The following is a 24,190-nucleotide window of genomic DNA, read 5'->3' as shown; positions in this document are numbered from 1 at the left end:
TGCCTTGCAGCAGCCGTCACCCTGGCCAGGGCGAAGGACCAGGCTTTTCCATCAGTGTGAACGCTGGCCAGCAGAACTCACATGTGGACCGCAGAGGGTTGTACTTGGTGGGATTGAGTCAGTCCAGGGCGGGGCCGGCTGCCTGGTGCGAAAGTGACAGGTAAGCTGGTGGGTGAGGGCCATGCAGCGGGCCGCCCCCCGCCCGCCCCTGCAGGACTGTGCCTGCCCAGGTTTCTGTACCTGCGGGACTGCGCCCTGCCCGAAGGTGGCACAGTTAAAGTCACACACTAAAGCCAGGTGGTCCAGGGAGGGGCAGATGGAAGAGAGCCAGCAAGGAGGGGTGCGTGCGGGTGCCCAGGCCCCAGGCTCCTCTAGGCTGACGTCGCCACCCTGGGTCTGCAGCAGCTGCGGGTCTCGTCCCCAAGGGCAGCTTGGTTTGCTTATGGCAGCTTCTCCACTTTAATAGACACAAGCTGTAGTTTCCAAGAAGTTCCGGAGGGCGGTTAATCTTAGGGACTGCGGAAAGACCAAAGTCACCAGAAGGAGGAGTTACTGGGATTCCGAGCGCACCCGGAACTCAGCAAACAAGAGGAAATCTTGTACGAACTCTGCCCTCTCTGGGTGTAAATCGGAACCCACTCTTCTTCCCTAATTTCCCCCAACCCTTTGGTTACTTTGTGTTATTTTATTTCATGTCTTCTTCCTTCCTTCCCTTCATCTCTTTAATGATTGCAGTTTTCCTTTATGTCCACTGTCAGCTTTAACACGACACAGTTGCCATTCTGCCTGAAAGGGTGTTTAGCATTCCCACCATTCCGTCCATTCCTTTCAGCACCGGCATCAATAACGCATCCATATCTTTTTATGTAAGTCATCGGAAGTTCTGCGTCATCCCTGACAGGCGGCGCATCTGCAGCCTGGCTTTTGCGGATCCGTGCCAACTCTCAAATGATATTTCGGGCATCTTTCCTTTTTCCGAAGTGTGAGAACTGAGCCAGGCTGATGAGTAGCATTCCTTCCGTGTTACCCTACGAGTTCTGAAGATGGACGCCCGTCTCCTGCAGGCTGCTCTTTCCGTTTCGGACTGAGAGTTCTTGGACATCACCCTCTGCGTGGGAGAGCCCCCGCTTGCCCGTCTCTCCAGGGGCCTCCGCTCAGCACCCTTCCGGGCTCCTCAGAAGGGAAGACTGTGCTTTGTTCTGCATCTTCCCTGAAGGGGGCCCTCCCTGCGGCCCCTCAGATTCCACCAGTAACGCAGCGCTGCTCAGGGCGAAGTGAGCGCCCGAGCTCAGATGTGGCCTCCTGAGCCTGTTCCCCAGGGGCCCCTAGACGTGAACAGAAGTGGAAATTCCGTCACAGATCAGAAAGAATCGTGTTCCTGTCCTCTTTTTCACATGCCATCCTTCTGAGGAAGCCAGAGACGGCTGCGCATTTAAACACACTGCTGATTAGCCGACAGGTCTCCAAACATTTTTGATTGCAAACTTCACTCGTAGAAGAGTTTCGAGTACAAGTTAAAGCAGTTTATTGGTAAATTCTAGACAATTGCTACTTGACACCAGGCCCCTTAGAGGATGCACTCTAACACTAGGCGTTTGAAGGACACGGGGGCACTTATGAAGTTGGCTGTGTTCCGCCCACATACCCCAGGACTGTGGGCCCGCTGCCGTAGACCCACGAGAAAAACTGCGGGTCCACGTCGTGCCCTGTGGGGTGGGGTGTGAACCCTACAGCAAGGACGGAGAAAGCACAGCCGGGCGTGTGACAAAAGCCACAGACGCAGACGCCCTCTGGTCAGGAACACAAATGGCCACGGCCCCTCGTGCTGGCGAATGCTGGCCGCTCACCTGCCTCAGGTGCGCCCTCCCTGGTGCAGTCTGTGCACTCCCCACATGCTGTCACTGTCGTGGGGAGGTCGCCAGGTAAGGAGGGGGCCAGGTGACTGTGGTGAGAGCCCAGGGTCCCGGGGTTAAAGGAGGGAGAGGACCCTGATTCAGGAGGGCTGCTGCAGAAGCGGCAACTGTGGATGGGCTTTCGAGGATGAGTAGGAGTTTGATAGGCAGAGAAGGGACCAGACAGGGGCCCACTGAGGGGCTGCCTGGGAGCCCCGGGACCCCTGGCTGGAGAGGGCTCCTGCCCCACTGGACTCCTGCGTTCACTCTGCCCCCCCGCTCAGCTCTGGGCCCAGACATGGGAGCGGTTCTGTCTCAGGAAAGTCGGCCGTGCTCTGCCTCCGCTCGAAGCCTTCCGCCTCTGCTGGCCCCCCTCTCCCAGTGCAGGAGCCAGAGTCCCTCCACGGGCTGCAGGTCTCCCACAGCCATGTCCCTCCTCTGCGGGCCCCCTGAGCCTCCTGCTGGACTGTTAGTGTGCCAGCGTTCTCCTGGCTGGGGACCTTTGTGCCCTCGGTTCCCCAGCACCCCTGGTCCAACCCCTCCCTTCAGGGCTGATGCATCCCCATGTCGTCTTCTCAGGGATGCCTCACCTGACTGGCCCTTCCTCATCTCCTTTTCCCAGCATTTCCCATCCCTCCTCTCCACCTCCTTCCCAGTACTGATTCTCTAAACATGCTCCCTATTTCACTCACTTGTCTTGTTTCCTTTCTCTTTTCTCCCCATTGAGAATGTAAGCTCCACAAGGGCAGGAGTTTTGTCTGTTTTATTCATTTTGAACCCCCAACACCAGGAACTGTGAGTGGATGGATGGATGGATGGATGGATGGATGGATGGGTGTATGGATGGGTGTATGGATAGATGGATGAGGGGATGATGGGTGGATGGATGGATGGAGGATGGGTGGATGGGTGGATGGATGGATGGATGATGGATGATGGATGGATGGATGGATGGATGGATGGATGATGGGTGGGTGATGGATGGGTGGATGGTGGGTGATGGATGGATGGTGGGTGAGTGGATGAATGGATGAGTAGATGGATGGATGATGGATGGGTGGGTGGATGATGGATGGATGGATGGGTGGGTGGATGCATGATGGATGCATGAATAGACAGATACATGGATAAATGAGCAGATGAATAGGTGAAAGTCATCTTCAACTTGAAGAGCAGTGGGAGTCACTGAAGCGTTGTTAATAGTACAAAAGGACTGTGATGAAGCTCAGCTTCAGGACGTGCAATGCTGTGGGACTCACACTCTCTACTGGAGCAGCCCGAGCTGGGCCACAGCGAGTCAGGTGGCGTGGTTGCAGAAGGTGAGCAGAGTGGAGGTGGCACGGACCACCTACACCTCTCTCCACTGACCTGCGGGGCACAGAACGTCTAAGGTGCCCTGGATAGTCCAGCCAGAGGGCCCGAGAGAGTGGAGGTGGGGAAATGAGCTCCAGTAGCAAAGGGCACTGATGCCAGGTGAGCATGGTTTATGGTACAAGCGTGGGATTTGCCATCGCAAGCCCAGGGATGGATTCTTCACTTTGCCGAGCACGGCATGCCCCTTGGGACCTCAGTGTCTGTACCAGTGAAGCGGAAATAAGATGCAGCTAACGCGCATCAACCACGGATTGTGTTTCAGGCACCACTCACTAGGCACGTTGCCTGTGTCCGATTGTGTCCTTCTCCCCCAACCCTGAACTTGATGTTAACCCAGTTTCCAAGGTGAGGACAGGGACACTCTCCTCAGTGAACAAGACCTCTTGGACGGGGAACTGGCCATGCGGAGTAAGGGAAAGAGCCCTGTGACCGCTGGAGATGAGGGAGCACCGTGACAGAGGGAACAGCTGCAAATACTGCAGGACAGGAAAGCCCTTCGCCGAAACGCAGGTCCATCCGGCATCCTAGGTGAATGCCCGGCCCCTCTTACCTCCACCGGGGCCCCTTTTCCTGCCCCAGGACCCCCTGCAAACTTCCTCATCCCCTGTGCTTTGGCTCGCACAACAAAGTCAAACTCTCTTGTCTTCTGTGGTCATCAGGCATAGTGTCACTGGGCAAAGGCGTCCCCGCCTTGGGGTCCCTGGGCATGCCGGGGTCATCCTCACTGTGCCCCAGGAATGCTGGGATGGCCAGGGGAGAATTCAAGGTCAGCCTCGAGTCTCCCTCAGAGCAGCGTGATGGAAAGAGGCTGTAACTGCCTGGAGTCTGGGAAAGCAAGCACAGGTTCAAGAGATGCATTTGGGACTGTTAATGGTGAGAACGGGAGAAACGCACGGCATCTACAGCTTTCAGTTGGCTGAAGCATTTCATTTCTCCTTTAGCTTCAGTTTTACCTTTTCGAGTGCCGTTTTCAGTCTGCTTCTCGAGAGTTCTAAAGGGACATTGCCATCAGCACTGCTCTTCCCTTCACTCACGTCCCTGTAGCAGAGCGGCGAGAATGCCCCTGCGCCCCCAACCACGAGGGGTGCACAAGTAGAAAGGCAGTGTTTTGTTTTAATTTCTTCTCGGCAACTTCAGTGGGGCGTGACCTACGTGACATAAATTTCACAAGCGTAAAGCATACCAGTCAGTTTTGACAGGTGAACACTCTGTGACATCCACTGTAATGCAGGTGAGGGTCTCCACACCCAGGAGAGGCTTCCTGTCGGTCCACAGCCCATCCCCCCCCGCCCCCCCCCCCCCCGCCCCCTCAGCTCCCGGCAGCTACTTATTTGGTTTCTGTCGCTACAGGTTAGTTTGGACTTTCCTGTTTATTATTATTATTATTATTATTATTATTATTATTATTATTATTATATAAGTTGTGGGTGCACAACATTGTAATTCAACAACTGTATTCACTACCAAGTTGTCACCCCCACAGGTCCAATTACCACCCACCACCATACAGGTGACCCCTTCACCCCTGCTCCCCCTCCCCCAACCCCCTTCCCCTCTGGTAACCGCCAGTCGGTTCTCACTGCCTGTGAATTTGGTTTGCTTCCCTTTGCTTCAGATTCCGCACATGCGTGCACTCGTGCGCACTCGCCTTCCCCTCTGTTTTGCCTCACTGAGCACTATACGCGCAAGGTCCATCCGTATTTTCACAAACGGCAAGATCTCGTTCTATTCTATGATCGAGTGGTGTTGCACTGCATGTATGTGCCGTGTCTTTCTCCATTCAGCCACCAGCGGACACTTCGGGTGCATGCATATCTGGGCTGTTGCAAGCAGCGCTGCCACGGACACAGGAGCGCTTACAGCATTTCAAGTTCGCGTTTGCGTTTTCTTCAGGCGAATGCCCACAAGCCGTGGAGTTGCTGGAGCACAAGGCAGTTCTGTTGATTTTTTAAGGAAACGGCATACGGGTTTTTTCATGGTGACTGAGCCAATTTACATTCCCACCAAAAAGGGTTCCAACACCTGTTATTTCTTGTCTGTTTGATAGTAGTCATTCGAACAGGTGTGAGGTGACACCTCCCTGTGGCTTTGATTTGCATCTCCGTAGTAGTTAATGTTGAGCATCTGTTCGTGTACCTGCTGGCCATCTGTATGTCTTTGGAAAAATGCTCAGATCCTCTGCTCGTTTTTTAATCAGGTGGTTTGTTTTTCTGTTGTCGAGTTGGACAAATTCTTTATATGTTTTGGACTCAACGCCTAATCCCACGGGCCGTTTGCAAATATCATCTCCCATCCAGTCGGTTGCCTTTTCATTCTGATGGCGATTTCCTTTGCTGCATGGAAGCTTTTTAGTTTGAAGTAGTCCCATTTGTTTATTTTGAAAATCAGTTTCTTTAAATATTTGCTTTTGGATCAATTTTCATTCTTGGTGGGGAAAATCACTATTTACAAAGTAAATCATTTTGCGTAGGAGGTTTAGAGCTCCATGAGGTCCAAGTTCACGTGTGATAGACATGCAGTCCGGGGCGGGCAGTCCTGCATACACCGTCAGGTCAGCAGTAGGTAGAAGGGCATCGAGGAGAGGGAAAGCAGTGCTGCCTCTGGGTATGGGGACCGGTGTGGTGTCTGTGCCCGTAGCCAGCCAGGGCTTTGGAGCACCATGAAGGAGCCACGCCGCTCAGCCTGGCACGCCGAAAACCCAAGTCCACTCCGCACCTGCCCCTCCAAGGCAGAGGAGCCTGTGCTGGTGGGCCTGGGGGCCCTCTCTCCCCACGTGGGGCCCTGGTACCATTTGGGGCTGATGATTTTTGCCACGCAGCACCCTGTCACCCTCCCTGCAGTTGACCACTGTTCTGAGCCCCTCCCCTGATATAAAAATGGAAGCACTTGGGTTCACCGATTTTGATTCAGGTGGCACTTAAAATCAGTTCAAAGGCAGGTACAGGATTACACGTTCTGTGAAACTTTTCGCTGGGCAGCCCAGTGAAAAATCAGCCGTTCATCATTCATTTCTATGCGCGAGGACAGTTGGTCAGTCTTCAAATATCTGACTCTTTGTTTTTTCTTTTCATCCTTATAATGGTTGCAAATTTTGGGGAGCTCAGCACTATTGTCTCAGGTGAACAGAAATATTCCACATTCGCCCCACGCCTGAACTGGAGCTCCATGTCAGTGTGTTTTACAAGAGAAGACAGCGAACTTTGCCTCCTCCCCCTCCGCCTATCGCCTTTCAAGCTGTCTGCCACAGTGGACACAGTGGAGGAGGGGACAGGGTCGGAGTGGGAGGGGGGGACAGCCAGGGGAGGCCCAGCCCCTCTGGAGGGGGCAGTGCAGCCCCGTGTGGCCACCCTCCCTGCCCCTCCCCTTAGCCGCCCCAACACCCCCGGACCCACACCACCAGCAGCACCACCAAAGTCTCTCCATGCCCCCAGGACACGCTGTGTCCAGCACTGGGCACCTCAGTCCCAGTACCCACTCCCCTCCCAAGCACCACCCACTGTGGCCATTCCCCCTGAGCGCCTGATGCACACCATTCTGTTCGCGGTGTTCCAACGTTTTCTAGAATATGTGCAGGTTGGGAGTTACAGGTAATTTGGCAAAGCAAACACCATACCCAGTTTCTTACGTAACTAACTCTCCAGTAGGCAGTAAGACCCATGCACAGAAACTAAGTAACACTCATTCATCCAAGACTTCGCTTTTCCTTTTTTTGGAAGAATTAATGTTCTGGTTTGTTTTTTTCCCGTTACATATATTCTTTGTACTTTGGGCTGACTCTTTACCAGTGAATGGTAGGGCTCCACTGAACTTTCAGAAGCCCAAAAGGTGCCCCTGTGTCTCTAGACTGGAGGATGCTTCTAGGTGGTAATGAACCTGGGAGAGTGGGAGGGACCCGGGACCCAGACTAACCAGGGGATCTAAACTAGTCAAGTGCCTGGAAGGTCCAGCCACAGCACACACTTCCCAGAAACAAACCTGGAAAAGGCCAGCTGGTCTAACTTTTCAGTGGCACCGCGCATTCCTTCCACTTTGCCTTCCTTTCCTAGTAAAAAAAAAAAACCTTTTTTTACTATGAGTCTCTCAGCTCCGGACCTGGGAATGTTATTCTCAACTTCATACACTAGATTCTTTGAAGTGTTTTTGTAGCTTTCTCTGAATTCAGTAGCTGCTACAAAACGATCAAAGTGTTGCATATTCCTAGCTCTCAAATCACAACGAAACAGCTTTCCAGTGAAAATTCTGTGATTGCACAAGTTTCCCCGCGGCAGTGCCACTGCGCAGGACAAGTGGGCACTAAGGCATTTGCCCAATAAAGTTCAGCTGGGGGAAAGGCCATATTTCACAATGAGTTCCACTGTTTTCTTTGAAAACGTAGGTCATTGACAAAGATATTTCAGATGTTTTCTCCACTGCCCCAGTATGAAACTTTTATTGTTCTTCAGGAAATAACAGGGATCAAACAGCTGGCCAGGGCTGGTGTCCAGGTTTCTCAAAGCCTTGAAAACCCCCTGGAGGCTAATTACTGTTTACCACGGACCTTCCTCCTTTTCTGTTGTAACATTTTCCGTCTTAGGGAGGGTCGTCCCCCTGAGTGCGCTGGAGCACAGGGTCTGAGCTTCGAGTGGAATTACTACCAGTGGAAACTATGTTGCAGGAGCCGGCGAGGCAGCTGCAGAGAACCTCGCAGATTTTTCCATCCTGCCCGGGCAGCGTTAATTAGCATAGGGAAAATGACTAAGGTGTTGACGTCACCTCTTTCCAGCAGAAACTCACACTCTGTCCCTGTCTGCTGGAGCTTCCAAGACTTGACTCAGGAATTCGCTGTCCAAACAGGATGCGCTTGGGCGCTTTTCCCCGAGGGGGCTGGGCCGCCGCAGCGCTTTATAAACAGCGGCTCCGCGGAGAACCCCCAGCCGCTCGTTCTCTCGCTGGCTGGTGAAGCAGCCTCGCTCTCGCGCTTGGCCCGCGTGCGTCTCTAGCGCGCTGCCTGTAAGGAAGGAAGATGCATTTTAGAAATTTTAACTACAGTTTTAGCTCCCTGATTGCCTGTGTGGCAAACAACGATGTCTTCAGCGAAAGTGAAACAAGGGTAAGGCTTTTTATATGATGTGATTTTTGAGAGTTTTCAAAGCATTACGTTAACTGGGACTATTAACTGAAATATTTAGGGGGGAGGTATGTGGATCTCTTGTGGGTTTGGGGTTTCTGAAGTAATCCAAAATACTTGGAGCCTTAAAAATCAACAGCTGTCTCCTAAGGAGTTAACTGTGAGGGATGTTTGAAGTTCTCAGGATTTGAGAACAACCAGGTCCCCTGACGGAGAGGCAGACGTGGGGCACTGGGTCTTGTTCATTCTGGGTGAACGTTTCAGAAGTTCTTAGTGAATAGGACGTTTCGCTGTGGCCTCTAGAGTTCAGAATAAATTGATTTTATCTTTGGAAATGAATACTGTAAAGGTATTTGTGTGTTTGCAGTAATTACAGATTTCTCTAGCTTGAGAAAATGCAGCCATAGCAAATAATAAAACTGAATAAATAAGTGTGGGGTAAGTGTACCTCCTGGGAAGCAGCTCTCAATGTTGGCAATTAATACAATTAGTCACTTCCATTACTATAATTTTCTTCTTCGTTTGATGAGGGTGTAAGATTTTCATCAGCACCGCCCCAGCCAGCTCCATGATCTTTACCAATACTGGATGTGAGTGAATTCTGTGTGTCCCGTCTGGGGGGTGGCGTTCGTGTAACGTGCTATCTACTCAAAGCCATATTGGACGTGTGAAGGTTTCTTTTTTTTTTCTTTAATCAAATTTAACCCCATAATTATAAATACTAAGCTTGCCAGCCCAGGCTGTAGGGTTTGAACTAGATATTAGAGAACATTCTATGTTTAAAAGTGCAACACGTATTTAATATTAGCCTGATGTGAGTAAAATTGCCAATTTAGCAAAGTAGAGATGCCACTGAGCCCTACGATAGTGAGATACCAGTTGTCAGAACAAGTAAGAGCATTTCTGAAGAGAATTGCACAGCAGTAACACGGATTTAAAAGCTCACGTGCATTCACTTGTGTTCTGGTCCGAGCCCTGACCTCAAGTCTAAAAATATTTGTCAAAGTCATCCCTCCTAAATTATGAATCATAACTTCAAAACTACACAGTTGGTCACAGTGCCTACCGATGAGGTCATGCGAGATGCCAGATTTATGCGGCCACCTATGCCAGGACCTTGCCCAAGCTCAGGAGAGGTGGGGAAAGAGCCGCAGACTGCCCGGTGCAGTCCAGCCTTAGCATCTGCTCTGCCGTCTTTCTCGGTCTTTGCCTCTGCCAAGGCTTCGTGGGAAAGTTGTAGACATGGCCATGAACTAGAGGAAAGCCAGGGAATTCGAACAGTGAAAGTTTGTGTGGTCCCCCTGCCCCTTCGCAACCTGCCTAGTGGCTGGCACTCGGGACCTGCTCACAGCCCTGCCAGGGGGAGTGGACACATCCCCGGAGGCCCGTTCCCTCCCTGCTTCCCAGCTCCCAATATTCCAGAAGATGCTCTCCTCTCTTGTTTGGAAGCCTCCCTCCCCTCTGCAGGAACACAGCTTCCCATAGGTCTCCAGGGCCTTTTGTGGGCCCAGCTCCTTTCTGCATCCATCACTCACCTGTGTGCAAGGCACGCTGCCCCACCACCCTCTTCAGCCAGAAAATATGGCCCCCAAAAGTCTATGTGTTGTCCTCCAAGTTCCGACTGTCTGTCCTTAAACACCCTCTCCGGCTAGAACCTGGAGGGACTGCGGTGGGTATCCAGAGCCCCTTAAACAACCCCCCACAGACACCTCCAGCCCGGGGAGCTCTCCTCGGAGCCTGCCCAGGAGGCCGATGAGCTCGCTCCTGAATCTAAACGTGGAACGTTGAACTCGGCACCCCGTGCTGAGAGCTTGTGCTGAGCTTGTGATCGCCACCAGGCCGGTCACACTGCCGATGTGCTCGTGTCTCGAAGCCAGCATGCAGTGGTTTTGAGACCAGTGTTGTATTAGAGAGTTAAAAAATAACAGGTTAAGTGAGAAAACAATAGTGGGATTTTTTTTTAAATCTCTGTCCTTCACATTAGAAAGTGCAAGGCTCCTTATTCATAACCGTGTTGTTTTCCAAGTCAGTAACCATGGTGTTCTCAAGTCAGCTCCACTGATTTTAATCCCCAGAGACACACCTGCTGGACACGGAACTCGGTCCGGAGGTGCAGTGGTGGGAACCGAGCTCCCTTCCATCAGGCCAGAGGGGTGACAGGTGGCCAGAGGGCCCCTTGCAGAAGCTCATTGTCCTTTAGGAAGAACGTGTCTGTGACCATGGGGAGCGTTTGAGTGTTGGGAGTGGCTCTGCTGAGTGAGTTTAGTCGGTCCTACATTCTTCCTTTCTTATAAAAGTCCTCTGTGATGGTGTTAAAGGGGCGGGACGCAGCATCTGTGAGCGGGGAGGTGCTCGCTCCGTCTGCTCCCAGGAGTCGGGAGTTCCGGAAAGGACCCGTGGCCCGCTGCCTCATCAGAAACGTCCCGAAGGGGTCTAGTCAGGTGTAGGAAGGTACATTCTAAGGCCTTTTATCTTTGTTTTCCAGGCCAAATTTGAATCCCTCTTCAGGACATACGACAAGGACATCACCTTTCAGTATTTTAAGAGCTTCAAACGTGTCCGAATAAACTTCAGCAACCCCTTATCCGCAGCAGATGCCAGGCTGCAGCTGCATAAGACTGAATTTCTCGGGAAGGAGATGAAATTATATTTTGCTCAGGTGAGTTGAGTCTATTGCTACGCACGCTTCTCCCTCTTTGAAAATCGGTAGCTGCGTTGATTTCGCACTATGAGAATTCATCCCGAGAAAGGCAAAATTCATGCTCCAGATTTTTCTGACTCGCTCATTTTCAGGAAACAGCAGAGTGTGTATGAAAGTAACTTCTTGGCCTTCTTGGGTGGAGTATTGCTATTAATGGGGAAGGTGTAGCATGCAGGGAAGGAGGGGGCAATCGGTCCCCAAGATCGGGGCAGTTGGTTCCGTGAATTTGCCCGAGGGCGCAGATGTTGCGCCCCTCCTGTGGGGAACGACTGGTCTGCAGTGGGCATGCATCTCAGCCCAGCCCCCGACGCTGCGAGTTGGATTGGCTTTTTCCCCCCTGCTTGCCACCCCTGCACGGCTCTCCCCCACAGAGCCCCACGTGATGGTGTAACAGTGCTGGTCAGACAGGCTGAAGGGGGAGGGGAAGGAGCTTCTGGGGGCTGTTCCCTGGTTACAGTGAGCCCCTTGGGGCCCTGGTGTTCCCCAGGCACCTACAGGAGCAGCCCCTCTAGGGAAGCTTCGGGACTGCAGAAAAGGCCAATTTGCAGGACTTCAGAGCTGGGATGCCCTGCCCCGCCCCCTAGTGGTGTGTGCTGGGCACCGGCTTTGACTCAGGATGCTTAGCTCTGAATATGCTCCTTTCCACATTTGGTGGTTTCTGTAAGTAACTGTTTAATCCCTCCACGAGTGTTTCTGATTATTTAAGTAAATGCACTGTAGAAATTGGGGGGGGTGTACCCAAACAGGGAAGATATTTTTTATTTTATTTTTTCCATCACCATTTATCCCCCTTGTGCCCCGCCCCCCACAAGTACCTCACCGTTGTCCATGCGAGTCCTGTTTCCTTTCTCCCCATCCCTCACCCCCCCCCCCCGGTGAGATTTTGATGTAAGATCTTTCTGGACAGCCTTCTAATCACTGGTAGAGCTTTTAAGCTCAAACTGGGATCCTAAATTTTTTTTCCTTGTTATTTTTCTGTCTCATGGAAGAGGGGTGCTTTTTCTTTCTCTTCGGGCATATGATTCAGAGCCCTGGAGAAAAGGAATTTTGAGGCTGTCATAGGCCCCCATCCCTGCTTTGTCCCCTGTCACCTGGCTGCTAAAGCTTCCATTGGGCCTCTGATGTGAGGGCTGGAAGGAAGGGATTTCTAGATTCGTTCCAACCTGGACCCGGTGGCTTTGTTTTCCCATTTATGCAAAAGCCACATCTGACCATTTTCCACCATCTGGGCCCAGCAGGGTCGCCTGTGAGTCCCAACCCTGGGAGGGGCTCCCGTCACGGCTGCACCAGCCTGCACTGGACGCCCTCTAGGCCATTTCACCATGCCCCCGGCCTGCTGCCCTGCCTGGGCCGTGTTGTCACACTGTGTCTGCATCGCCCCTCTTCCTCTCTCTCCCCAGACTCTGCACATTGGGAGCTCCCACCTGGCCCCCCCGAACCCCGACAAGCAGTTTCTGATCTCTCCGCCCGCCTCGCCGCCCGTTGGTTGGAAACAAGTGGAAGACGCCACCCCTGTCATAAATTATGACCTCTTATATGCTATCTCCAAGCTAGGGCCAGGTAAGCGGGGCTCCCAGGTGCGGGGAGCGGGGGCAGGCAGACGGGGAGAGATGGTTCCTGAAGACCCCAGATGCAGATGCTCGCCTGCACTGGGGCCCCATGGTGCCCCCATGGTCCCTTCAGCCCCGTGTGATTGCTGCAAGTGTGGATGTTCTCTGTCTGCATCTTCTGTTCTGTGTAACTCGTGCCGGGGCGTGAGCGCCAGCCTCTGGCCTCAGTCCTAAGGGAGGTGTGCAGCAGGGACTGTGGTTGGTTTGTGGGGACCAGGCACCACGAGACTCCACCCCCTCACCCGCTGGGCACAGCCTGTGTGGGTGGCCTGAGGCCCCAGGTCCTGTCTCCCTGAGTGGGGATGAGCCCCAAGTGGGGATGAGCAGCTGGACTGTGGGAAAGGAAAACAGAACCCCACCTTCAGGAATTTTTGGTGAGGGTTGTTCTGTCCTAGATGTGATTTTTCACCTGCCCGCCTCCGGTTGGAGGAGGGCAAAACCATGGGTCAGAGTGCGGAAGGAACCCAGCCCTGCCCCCTCGGGGTCCCCTGGGCTGCTCCCCTGCTGAGCGAACCAGAGAAAGGAGAGGTTCCAGGCACTCTGGCCACAGGGTCCTCCCCCATGAAACAGGCCTTATTCCCCGGGCGCAGTGTGAGTGAGCAACCCTGAGCCCGTCCCACAAAGCAGCCCAGCAGGGCCTGGCCTGCAGGCCGCGCTCCATCTCTGCCTGTGAGAAACTGAACTGGCCGTGGCTCCTGTCCTGTGTGATACAGGGCTTGGGTGAGGAAGCAGGTGTGGGGTGGTCTCGGGGTGAAAAGGTGTGAGCCCTCGTCTCGCCCGATCCATGCAGCAGACCGGCTCGAAGCTGAGACAGCTGCTCCCTGTTTCCGCTTGACCAGCCACCTGATGTTCCTCTGGGTGGAGGGTGTTAGTTTCTCGGGCCGTCAGCAGTTTCCTACTGAAAAGATCACATTTCTGAAAACACTGCCCGGATGGGAACTTCCTCTGTGGCAGAAAGCAAGGCTCACGTTCCTCCTGCCGATCGCGGGTGGCGTGAAGGTCAAGGTGGACACGGCCAGTCTAAGGAAGCACGTGCTCCTCCTGGCCGCCCCGGCCAAGGTGAGCAGCAGCAGAGCCGAGGATGGGCGTCCAGGGCTCCGAGTGGGGAGACAGGGCGGGCCGCTCCAGAGGCAGGGAGCGCTGCCAGAGAAGATCCCCGCACGCCCTGGGATCTGCCGCTGCTTGCACAAGGCTCATTTGAGAAGCTTTTTTAGAACAAAGATATCATAAAATCAGTCTGCCCTTAGCTTACCTAACAGCGAGCACGAATAATATAGTTCCTATTTCAGCCACGCTTTGCAGTCTCCAAGATGGCAGGGATCTTGCAGGCGGGGTTCTGCGCCCACGCTTCCTGGATTGTGACTGATGGGAGGCTGGTAGGGTTTGTAAAGAGCTTCCCGGCCAAGGTTCCCCATGGTCCAGCCAGCCACCCACCTCCGTTCTCTCCCGAGAGAGCTGGGGCCCTTTTCAAACACAGTTACAATGACACCCCGTCTCACCAGTGCCTTTCAGAAAAGCATCCCCCTTTTTATGATAAAAGTGCCTTCCCTGTGGAGAGGGCACCCAGGGCAGGGGCAGGAGGAGACCCTGCTTCCTGCTCCTTCCACCAAAGACACAGAAACCCAGAGCGTGTCCGGCCGTGTCCCTCCGTCCCCACGGTCCACGCAGCAGCAAGGCCAGCAGACCCCGGCCTTCCCCGCGCACCCCCGCCGGGTGGCTCTCTGCTCCCGCCCAAGTCACCGAGCAGTGCATTTCTTTCCCTAGGGGAAAAGTATGAGCTGCACGCCGCGACCGACACCACGCCGAGCGTGGTGGTCCACGTGTGCGAGAGCGACCAGGAGGACGAGGAGGACGACGAGGTGGAAAGGACGAAGAGACCCAAACCCAAAATTATCCAGACCCGGCGGCCGGAGTACACGCCCCTGCACTTGAGCTGAACGGGCTCCTGGAGGAAGAGTCCCAAGTCATACTCTCGGGGAGGAATCTTTGGCTGTGGCAGTGGCCGGGCACCACTTTGGAGGTGGCAGCCACGATCGCAGTGGCGGGAATTCCAGTTCTCGTTGCCCAGAAGAGGATCAAGGCTTTGTCTCCTGGTTCTGGTACTGCCCATCGACGTCCACGGCCCGGGGGTGTCCTGGGCCGATCACCTCGTGCGGGGTGACCGCCCGAGGGCGTTAGGGAACGTCTCCAGAAAACCCGATAACCATAGTGTTCTGTACTCGTTCTTTCCTGCTGGGTTCTGCTTTTGCCGAGGGCAGGCTGGTCGGTGGGCCCGGGGTGTGTTCCCACGCAGCCCTCCAGGTAGCCCCTCCCCTGCTGCGAGAGGCGCCCGTGACCCTGCGGCATCTGAGGCAGGAAGGCTGGGAGAGCCACAGGCAGCGTGGACGCCGTGGTGTTTGGTTTTTCTCCCTTGCGTCCCGATGTTCGTGCATGTGCGTTACTGATTTGCAAAACTAACCCTCGTCCCTGCGTAGAGTTACGCCCTCGTTCTGTGGCATGTTTTGGGAAAATAGGAAGGCGTTTGGAAGCGAGCCCCTTTCCAGACTCACGACCCCTGATGACAGCACATGTGGAATTCTGCCCGGAATATGTCACCTAGCTTCCTGTCACCCATGCTCTCCCTGAGGGGGTCCTTCTCAAACTCCCAGGCTGGGTTCCACTCACACAGTTCAGAGTTTCACTGCCGGCTTTTAGTGGGGGAGAGACTCAGCTTCGGGGTCCTGGGGTGGAGTCGACCTCATCTGTTCCTCACACACGGGGGTTCACGACAGATGAGGACTAGCCAAAAACCTTTCCTGGGGATGGTTGGTTAAAATAGTTGATTTTTTTTTAACCCACCAAACCATCAAGATGAACTTGTAAATAAAGCTGATAGCGTAGACCCCAACCTGTGGTGCACTCGGGTGCACAGATACGGCAGTGGAAGAATAGCATGCAAGGTGGTAACCGGCCCGTGGTCGTGCGTGGTAGAAAACACCGTAAAACACTGGGTGGGACTTGAATTCCAAGCATGTGGCGTGGGCAGTGGGCGCACGGTGACATGAGAGGGACGCAGTGCCTTCCCCATTCATTCCTGATGGAGTTGTCACCCTCGTTAGTGTCTGTGACTTTTTTCTAGTTGTAATGTGTATGTCTGGTAAATAGGTATTATATTTTGGCCTTAAAAAAATACCATAACAAAGTTTGTTGTTTTGAAATACCTAATGCCAAGTTAACAGTGCATGCTTTGGGAAATGGGAAGACGGTTCTCTTTAAGAAATGAGTAAATTCAATTGTTCACATCAAGAAATTGACTGAAGGTTCTGAAAACCCTGTTTACAGTACTTGGTGGGGGTGGGGCGGGGGCGGGGCGGGGTGACCGCTGCGTAGCCGTAGGTGTGTTCCTAGGTAAGTGCTTTCAAACTGGAGAGGCTGACCTCAGAATATTTTTTTTAACTGCATTCTATAATAAATCCACACAATATGTTCTTTATGGAAAAGTTGCCTGGTTGTCCCTTTATTTCTACTGGTCAGTCCGTGAACCCTTTTTGAATTCCGCAGTCTCAGGACACGTCCCTCCATCCCTTTGAGCGTAGAAGCTCCACGTCTTTGCTCGGGCTCACGGAGGGTCGGCCTCGCCGACAGCACGTCACGTAGTAAAGGGCACAAAGGATGGAACAAACCGAAGGGTTTCTTTTGTCTGGGCAGGTGACATGAGAGGACAGCCCTGGGATTGCCCGCTGGAAAAGTCCTCTTGTCTGCTAGAAGGTGCCCGTGGAAGACACTAAGCGGCAAAGGCCAGTTACATTGCAAAAGTCTGCCTGGAAGTCTCCGTCGGAATTTCAGGCAGCCTTTTGCCAAGAGACTCTCCCGACAAATGGGAGGGGAGCTTTCTGTGTCGCCAAGGCCTGCCTCACCCGGACTTCCTTGCTGCGGTGAGAGGTCACTGAGAAGGAACAACCCGTGAGGCATATGCCCCTCTCTAGTGAGGAGGGCCGTAGGCACCTCAGTGTTTTAACCCAACACATTGCCCGGCAGCCAGAGCAGTGAGAGGGAAGAGCGAGGGAGCTGGGGTAGGGCATGGGTGAGACCCCCGGGACGGAGTCACGGAGCGGCGGGGAGGGCGAGGGCGCAGATCCGCATCTGGGTTGGGCAGCGTGGTACCAGCAGCAAGCAACAGGCTTGGTCGCCCCCAGCCCACCGAGCCGCACGCCGTCCCACGGAGAGTGTGCCTTCGTAAAGCTGACTCCGTGTTTCAAACTCGATACAATCTTCAGATCTCAGAAAATGGACAAAGTCAGGATCACGCCCTAGTGAAAACAACTTTTCAAGTGTCTGACGCCTGAACGGTGTCCACAAAACCGTGTCGCTGCCCAGTCGGGCCAGCGGCAGCCCGAGTGGCCGTGAGCAGCATTCTGATGGTGCTCTTCTGCAAGAACCTGGGTGTGTCCCTGACAGTGTGGCGATACTAAAAATCGACTCGGCTCACATTTCTTTAAAGTTTAACGTGTGACTAATTTTTACATGTTCAGAGCCCACATGGTCAGTCGGTGGTGAGTGAAACTGATTTCAGCCTCATGACGCGAGTGTCGGCCCACGCTGCCACGTGACCTCGCACAAGAGTGGCGTTTCGGGCCAGAGAAACATGTGCAGCGAGGCATTTCAAATGAGTGAACTAGTGGGGAAAGAAACGAGAAAAACCCCCACTTTCCACAAGGTCAACTTCATCTCTGAAGCTTCTAAAACATGTTTCCTGCAAATTCCCACACAAAAAACACCACACCATTCTTTTTCTTATAGAAATACATTTTAAAGCTCTCTAGGACCACCGACAACCATTGTAAGTAGTGGCTTACAATGGCACTGGAAGCATCACCGTGCCTCTCAAAGCAACACAGGCACGGTGATGCTTCCAAAGTCTAACATTCTTCACGCGGTTTTATTATTGCCTCAACTGCCAAGTGACTGCTTTTCCTTGAGTTCATTGGAATTTGTGATTTTCATAAGGCAGAAACAGCGGCAGTTCCAGTGGGGGGTCTCTCTGGCCGGTGGTTTGTGAAATTGCGAAGAATTTGCTTTGCAGAGGTACTAGTACGCAGGTGTGCAGGAACTTCCTGAAAATCTCTTCATGTGGAAGAATCAGGAGTGGGGCGGGGGGGCATCACGCAGATGAACCGCACACGGTGTAGGCATGCCCCACAGCCGTCACCGTAGCCACGGGCAGTGCCGCCGTGGTGATCTCTGTGATGGGGGAAAGTGCCCACAGCTGCCCCGCAGGATGTCCAGGCCACACCTTCGGGCCAGGTGAGCTGACAGCCCGGTCAGAGGCCCCTGGTCGGCCACTGGACAGACGAGCCCCCGCCTGTCGCTGGGGATGCAGCGTGGGAGGGCCTGGAGCCCCCCCAGGGGGACTGCACTCAGAAAGAGGACAGGAGGAAGGCCCTGTCACATTCCTGAGACCCCCTGAGGGAAGAAGCAGGGAGGATGTGAACGCTGCAGCTTGAGGGGCCTTCAGAGAAGGGGCGGCCCAGGCCCCTGGCGAGGCACCGCTCCGCCTCTGACTGACTCCTCACGGGGGGGCGGGGGGGGGGGCATGAACATCTGATCTGCTCCAGGGCCCTGGCCCTGGGAGCCCCTGCCCCTGCACTCTGCCACCCACCTGCAACAACGCGGACTGGGACCCAAGGGACCGCAGGCTCCAGCTCAGCCCACCTCCTCCTAGAGCAGGGTCCTGACCCCTGGAGACAGTTAGGAATCTTAGGAAGGTGAGCAGGGCCCAGGTGTGGCTGCCCCCAGCCAAGGCCAGCAGCGCCCCCTGCTGCCTGTATTGCTCTTTACCCACCCAAGAGGACAGCAAAGACAGAAGGACAGGGCTGGAGGTGTTGGAAGGGGAGGCAGGGAAGGCAGGGAGGGGATCCAGGCAGGTCACGAAGAGCCATGTGGGAGTAGGTAAGGGAGCTCAGCAGGTGGGCATTTCCAGTCTCGAGAGATGGTTCCTTTGTCGCTGGCGAGTCCCCTGGGCTTGCGGCAGTCCTGCGGGGTTAGAGGGTGAGGACGGGACTGTGAGTCTGGGTGGGGGGGCCCCGAGATCCCCACACTAGCTCCAGGGGGCCACATGCACCCGCCCTTGAGTGTGGGACCTGTGACTTCCATGGGACCTCACTCCCATGCCTGTGTTGCTCTGGAAAAGCGATTTTGCAAATAGAACCCAGCTGACTTTGAGTTCACCAAGAGGCCTGTCCCGGCTGGGCCTGACCTCATCAGGTGAGCTCCCAATGGAGACCAGGGGCCGCAGCAGGGCTCCCTAGTGGGCCGGGAAGAGGTGAGCTGCCAGGCTGGGAGAGGAGGGACCTGTGGGCAGCTTCTGGGAGCAAGGGGGAAGTCCCCAGCCAACAGCCTGCTAGGAGAAGGGGACTTAAGTCCCGAGGACATCCATGCCACTGTCAGCCTCAGGAGCTGGGATGAGGACCCTGACAGGCCCCTGTGAGCCCGCAGCTCCGGCTGACACCGTGATGCCGGGTGGCCTCCCCCCGTGAGAGATGCTGAGGGGAGGACCCACCGGCCCACACCTGGCCTTCCGCCCCACGAAAACCGTGAGGGAGGCACATGCTGCTTTAAACTTCCGCGTTGGTGACAATTGGTTGTACAGAAATGGAAAACCAGTACAGGCCCTGAGAGCAACACGGAGTCCCTCTCATCTCCTGCCTGCAGCAGGCTGCTGGCGGGGGTGGGGTGGGGGGGTGTCTTTTTCTATCTGTTTGCTCCGAGCAGTAGCTAATTAGTGTGAATAACCTTGACTAGAGGGTCCTACTCTCGGTGGTGACCCCCCTTCCACAGGACCTGGGACGGCCCTCCCACCGTTAGCTCTTTGGTGTGTACGGCAGGTCCAGCTCCCACAGCCGGGCAGCTGCGGGCACTCACGCATGCTCAGGCCCGCCCTTGCTGAAGAGGGAGACCGCAGTGGCAGCCAGAACCAGTCCTGTAGCTTTGGGCCAAGGGTGGCCCACTCTGGAGCAAAGTCCCCCAAAGGGACACCTCCCTCTTCTGAGACCTGCAAATAGTTCAGGAAGGTGTCCCCAAGCCTTGGGAAACTGAACTAAACATCCCATACCTGGGACGCTCCCCACACTGGTTCAGCCAGAGCCACTGGGCATTGTTACATCTCCCCCAGGATGTGGCCCCACTGAAAACTGTCGGCAGAAGGCAGAAAGTGGTGGGGTTAAGGGGGGTGGTCTTTGGTGAATTCCTAGGAAGTCCAGACCGGAGCCTTTGAGCAGAGGGAGACCTTTGAAACTTTGCAGGGGAACAGTGAGACTTGGGATGTTGGAAGACCCTCTGGCAGCCATGCAGAGGGCAGGCGGGAGAGGAGCATGGCCGGGAGAACAGGTAAGAGGTTGTGAGGCCATCCAGGCGAGCAAGGGTGGGGGCCACAGGCCCTGGAGGAAGGGAAAGAGTCTGAGAAGGATTAGAGAGGGGTTCGACCTTGTCACCGTCGCTCAAGGTCGTCCCTTTTCACTTCTCCCTGCTGTTAGGTCTCTGTCGTCTGTAGGTTGGTTTCCAGAAGAGCAGGTGTTAGTGTTCACACCGGAAGTGAGGCCGACACCCTCATGAAGGGGCAGGAACATCCAGATTCCACCCACAACTGCCGGCTTCTGGATGTGGACTTCGAAGGCACCCCAAACATCCCTTGATCAAAAGACACAGTTCTAGATCAGATCCCCGCCCCGCCCAACACCCTCCAGCCTCCTCATCTGGGCTCATGGGACATACTCCCCACATTCGCTCAGGGCAACCCGGGCTGACCGGGACTTCTCGCTTCACCCCCGGGGCTCTGCCACATTGCCCACAGCCATCCGGCAACTTCTGATCTGTTTGTTGCTCTCCCTCCTGGGCACCCAGCCCTGTTCCAGCCCCACCTCACCTCGTGTGGGCCACATGAGAGCTCGGCTCACTCTGCGGCGCAAACGGATGTGCAGCCGGGCTGGTTTCTCCTTGACCTCCACCGCCTGACCGTCCCCAGGGGTCTGAAGAGTCTTGTCAGCAGGTGCAATTTACCTTCCCGGAGCCCTGGTGATTACATGTCATGAAAGATCTGATGTTGACAGGCGGCTGGTGAAACAGAGGTCACTGGTCTTGGAGCTCCTCCTGGCAAAAGAGAAACCAACGGCTCCTGTACGGCACAGGATCTGCGGGTCCGCCCATCCTCCCGTACACGGGGCCGAGTACTGATCTCGAGATACTCGGTAATTCTCCTGGGATGGTCCATGTTCCTACAGGCATGTGTGTGTGTACACACAAGTACACACCTACTTTTCAAAGCTAGAAAAAAACAGAATAATATCAGGAACCCAACTCTATCACAGCTTTGCATTTTGCAATATGGATATTTTATATCCACGTAAACATTATAGGTAGAAAGGGAGGCCCTCGATCCGCCCCCCTTGATTCTCTTTCCCTTCCTCTCTCCACAGAGGGAACTGTTGCCTGAAATCATTATTTGTAATCTCACGTGTGCCTGTATATTTAGGCTACATTGTATAAGTCTATGTGTGAGATATGGTTTGTTTCACCAATGGGAAGTTTTAAGAATTAGTATATTTGGGGTATTATTTGGCAAATGACCTTATTAAATGCAATGTTATTTTTATATTTATCCTTGTGGATACATATTCTGATACATTCTTTGTGCATTCCTGTTTTTTTTCGCCCCAGCACTGAGGTTCATTGAATTGCACAGAAAGGAACATAAATGGTGTCAGTTCATTTAACTAGAGAAAGTGAAGGATCCACGTCGCCACCGCCTGCATCAGGAAGTCAAGAGGCACTTGCCCCCCGAAGCCCCGCCTGTAACATCATCCCAGAACCTCCCGCTCTGCTTCCCCGAAGGAAACATGTTGCTAACCTCTCGCCGTAGCTGCCAGTTTAAAGGGGAAGGAATCACAGAGTTGTGGACTCGTGTCTGGTTCATTTTGTTCAGCTTCACACTGGAGAGATCTAGCTGTGTTGTTGTGTAGCAGTAGTGTGTGCATTTTAAACTCTTCTTTTTAAAATTTTTATTGTTATTCAATTACAGTTGTATGCCTTTTCTCCCTAAACTCTTCTTTTAATCGACTTTATTTTTTAGAAAAGTCTTGGATTTTCAGAAAAAAATGAGATGATAGTACAGAGAGTCCCCATATACCTCACATCTGGTTTCTTTCTAAAAAAATTTTTAAATTAAATGTATTGGGGTGACATTGGTTAACAGGGTCACATGGGTTCAAGGGTACATTTCTGTGATACTAGATTGTGTGCTGTGCGGTGCACACACCACCCGCAGTCAAACCACCGACCTCCCGGCCGGCTTTCCCTGCTGTCAACGAGGCACATTGTTACCACTCATGAGCCAACACTGATACCTTAGTAACCTTAGGTAACCTTGATACCTTAGTAACAAAGTCCATCCTTTGTTTTGATTTTCTTAGGCTTTATTTAATGCCCTGCTTTTCTGCTCCAGCGTCCCTCCTTACACTCAGCTGTCACGTCCAGGAGTTGGATCCCATGCTGAGGGAGGCCGGCGAGTTCGAACTCCCCAGAGTCCGTGCCCCATCTGGAGTCTGACGACCAGCTGCTGTGGACCCGGGAAGAGCCTGCGTCCCCATTCAAAGACGGACAGGCAGGAGAAACCTCTCACTCGGGAAAGTCAGCCTTGATTCTGTTCAGGTTTTCAACTGAGGGTGCCAGACCCACCCCCACTGGGTAGGACAATCTGCTTTACTCAGTCTATAGACCAAAATGCTAATCTTGCCCCAAAAAGCCTCACAGAAACACCCAGAATAACGCTGGAACAAATATCTGGGCACTGTGTGGCCCAGTCAACACATAAAACTACCCGTAACATCATAATGTTAACATCAATACCACTGACGTGTTCAGTGTATCCACCGACTTTTTGGGATGACACCACAGGGGACCGACCCGGCATTTTTGGAGCACACCTACCTTTGCTACCACACAGAGTTTATTTTAAAATTGCCGAATCCGATTTGCGGCTCTTTTACCTGGCATCTTTGCATCTTTTCCGAATTCGTGTGACTCGCGGTTCTCCTTGTTTCTCCTAGCCTCGCGTGGTTGGTATTAGAGTGTTCCAGCTCCATGAAATGAGTCGAGGGGTTTTGACCACCCTCGGTGTTAGATTTTTTCCTACACATGTTTTAGAATTTTTAATGTGAGGCTCATTTTGAGTGGGTTTTTGTTTTCCCTTGTCACTCTTCTGCCCACCTACCTCCAGCCCACGCAGCCAGCCCCTCCCTGACCAGCATTTTGTGGTAGCTTCCACCTGGCCTTGGGTTCTGTCCTGGACCAGACGTTACAGTGGTGTTGGGGTTTCTGTCCCATAGCGAACCTGGGGATATGCAGGCCATCTAGGCGGGTACGCAACGAGGCTGTTTCTGACTAGCAATTGGGCCTCTGGCTCCACATTCCTAGACCCTCGTTCTTCTAAGATCTTGGTCTCGGGCAATGAAATGCCACGATATTTTGGGGGGGGGGCTCACATCCCCAGGTCCCTGACTTCAAGCAAAGTGCTTGGTTCCTGTCTGCCGCCTTGGGCGCTTGCATCTCGAGTTTGTCCCGCGGCAGCCACACTACTGCTGACTGTGGACAGAGAGCCCAGTGGGCCAGCCTCTGCCAGGATTCGTTCAGTGTCCGTTGAGACACCTCTCTGTTGTCACACTGACCTGTCGCGGCTTCACATTCGGAGCTGGAGGCTGGATCAGAGCGTGAACTCGCCGAGCTGTCTTGTCCAGAGCGCTCTTTTCAACTGAAAATTTACACATTCAATTCGCTGCCTTTTTGCAAGGGCACTAAAGAAGCGATTTTACTGCCTTATACTGACACAGTGGGCTGCACGGAGCAGACGTCCTTCCCACTCCGAGGACAAAGAGTCCGAGTGCCCCGCTGAGGTTCAGCGAGCGCTGGCCACCTGCAGAGCCGGCCCCGCACAGCACTCCTGGGTCCACCCTGTTTCAGTTTTTCGGCCACTTCTGCAGACAAGAGAAGCAGAGCACCGAACAGTCACGGTGTTCCTCAGACAGCCCCGTGGCCCAGACGTTCAGCGTCTGTGGTGCCGTGGGCGTTTGTAATTCCCAACAGAGCAGTCAGAGGGGCCAAGGTCAGATCTGCGCTCACAACAGTGGGCTTCCATTTGCACACTGCCATTCACACTCACGCCTCTCCTTACCTTTCTAGTCCGATGCCCATGCTCCAACATCCCGTTGAATTCCACTCGACTCAGCAAATGTTCCCTGAGGATCTGTCATGTCAGGTGCCACCAGCTCTGGCCTACAACTGGTCCAGAAAGGGGTGACCCCCAAATCACGACAGATGAGTGACCAGCTCTGCAACCAAGAAAGAATCTCTGAGTCCCTTTCTACTACAGGGCTCCTTGCTGGTCACCACGGAGACCAAGGAGATGAATCAGCATGTAGAGCCAGTCCGGTCCGTGAGCAGAGCCAACGTGGTCATCGATCACCAACGCGTGAGACAG

At 53.8% G+C, this 24,190-nt stretch overlaps 1 protein-coding gene across 3 annotated transcripts in view; it reads left to right on the top strand.

Moving 5' to 3' along the window:
• RCAN1 (regulator of calcineurin 1) overlaps window positions 1-16,163 on the top strand; it is a 76,251-nt gene extending 60,088 nt beyond the window's left edge. For 2 of the 3 annotated variants that reach the window (XM_045195527.3, XM_024561440.4), the window contains exons 2-4: window positions 10,859-11,032; window positions 12,475-12,634; window positions 14,449-16,163. In XM_045195527.3, coding sequence (XP_045051462.1) covers window positions 11,012-11,032; window positions 12,475-12,634; window positions 14,449-14,621 — 354 coding nt within the window. In that variant the 5' untranslated portion in view covers window positions 10,859-11,011 and the 3' untranslated portion in view covers window positions 14,622-16,163. Of the gene's footprint in view, window positions 1-7,736; window positions 8,356-10,858; window positions 11,033-12,474; window positions 12,635-14,448 lie in introns of those variants that run through there. The other variant, XM_024561441.4, reaches the window with a different exon arrangement.
• The last annotated feature ends 8,027 nt before the right edge of the window (window positions 16,164-24,190 follow it).

Source organism: Desmodus rotundus, chromosome 2, assembly GCF_022682495.2.
Source record: "Desmodus rotundus isolate HL8 chromosome 2, HLdesRot8A.1, whole genome shotgun sequence".
NCBI lineage: Eukaryota > Metazoa > Chordata > Mammalia > Chiroptera > Phyllostomidae > Desmodus > Desmodus rotundus.
The sequence above is the reverse complement of the archived record's forward strand: the minus strand, read 5'-3'. Positions and strand labels throughout refer to the sequence as shown.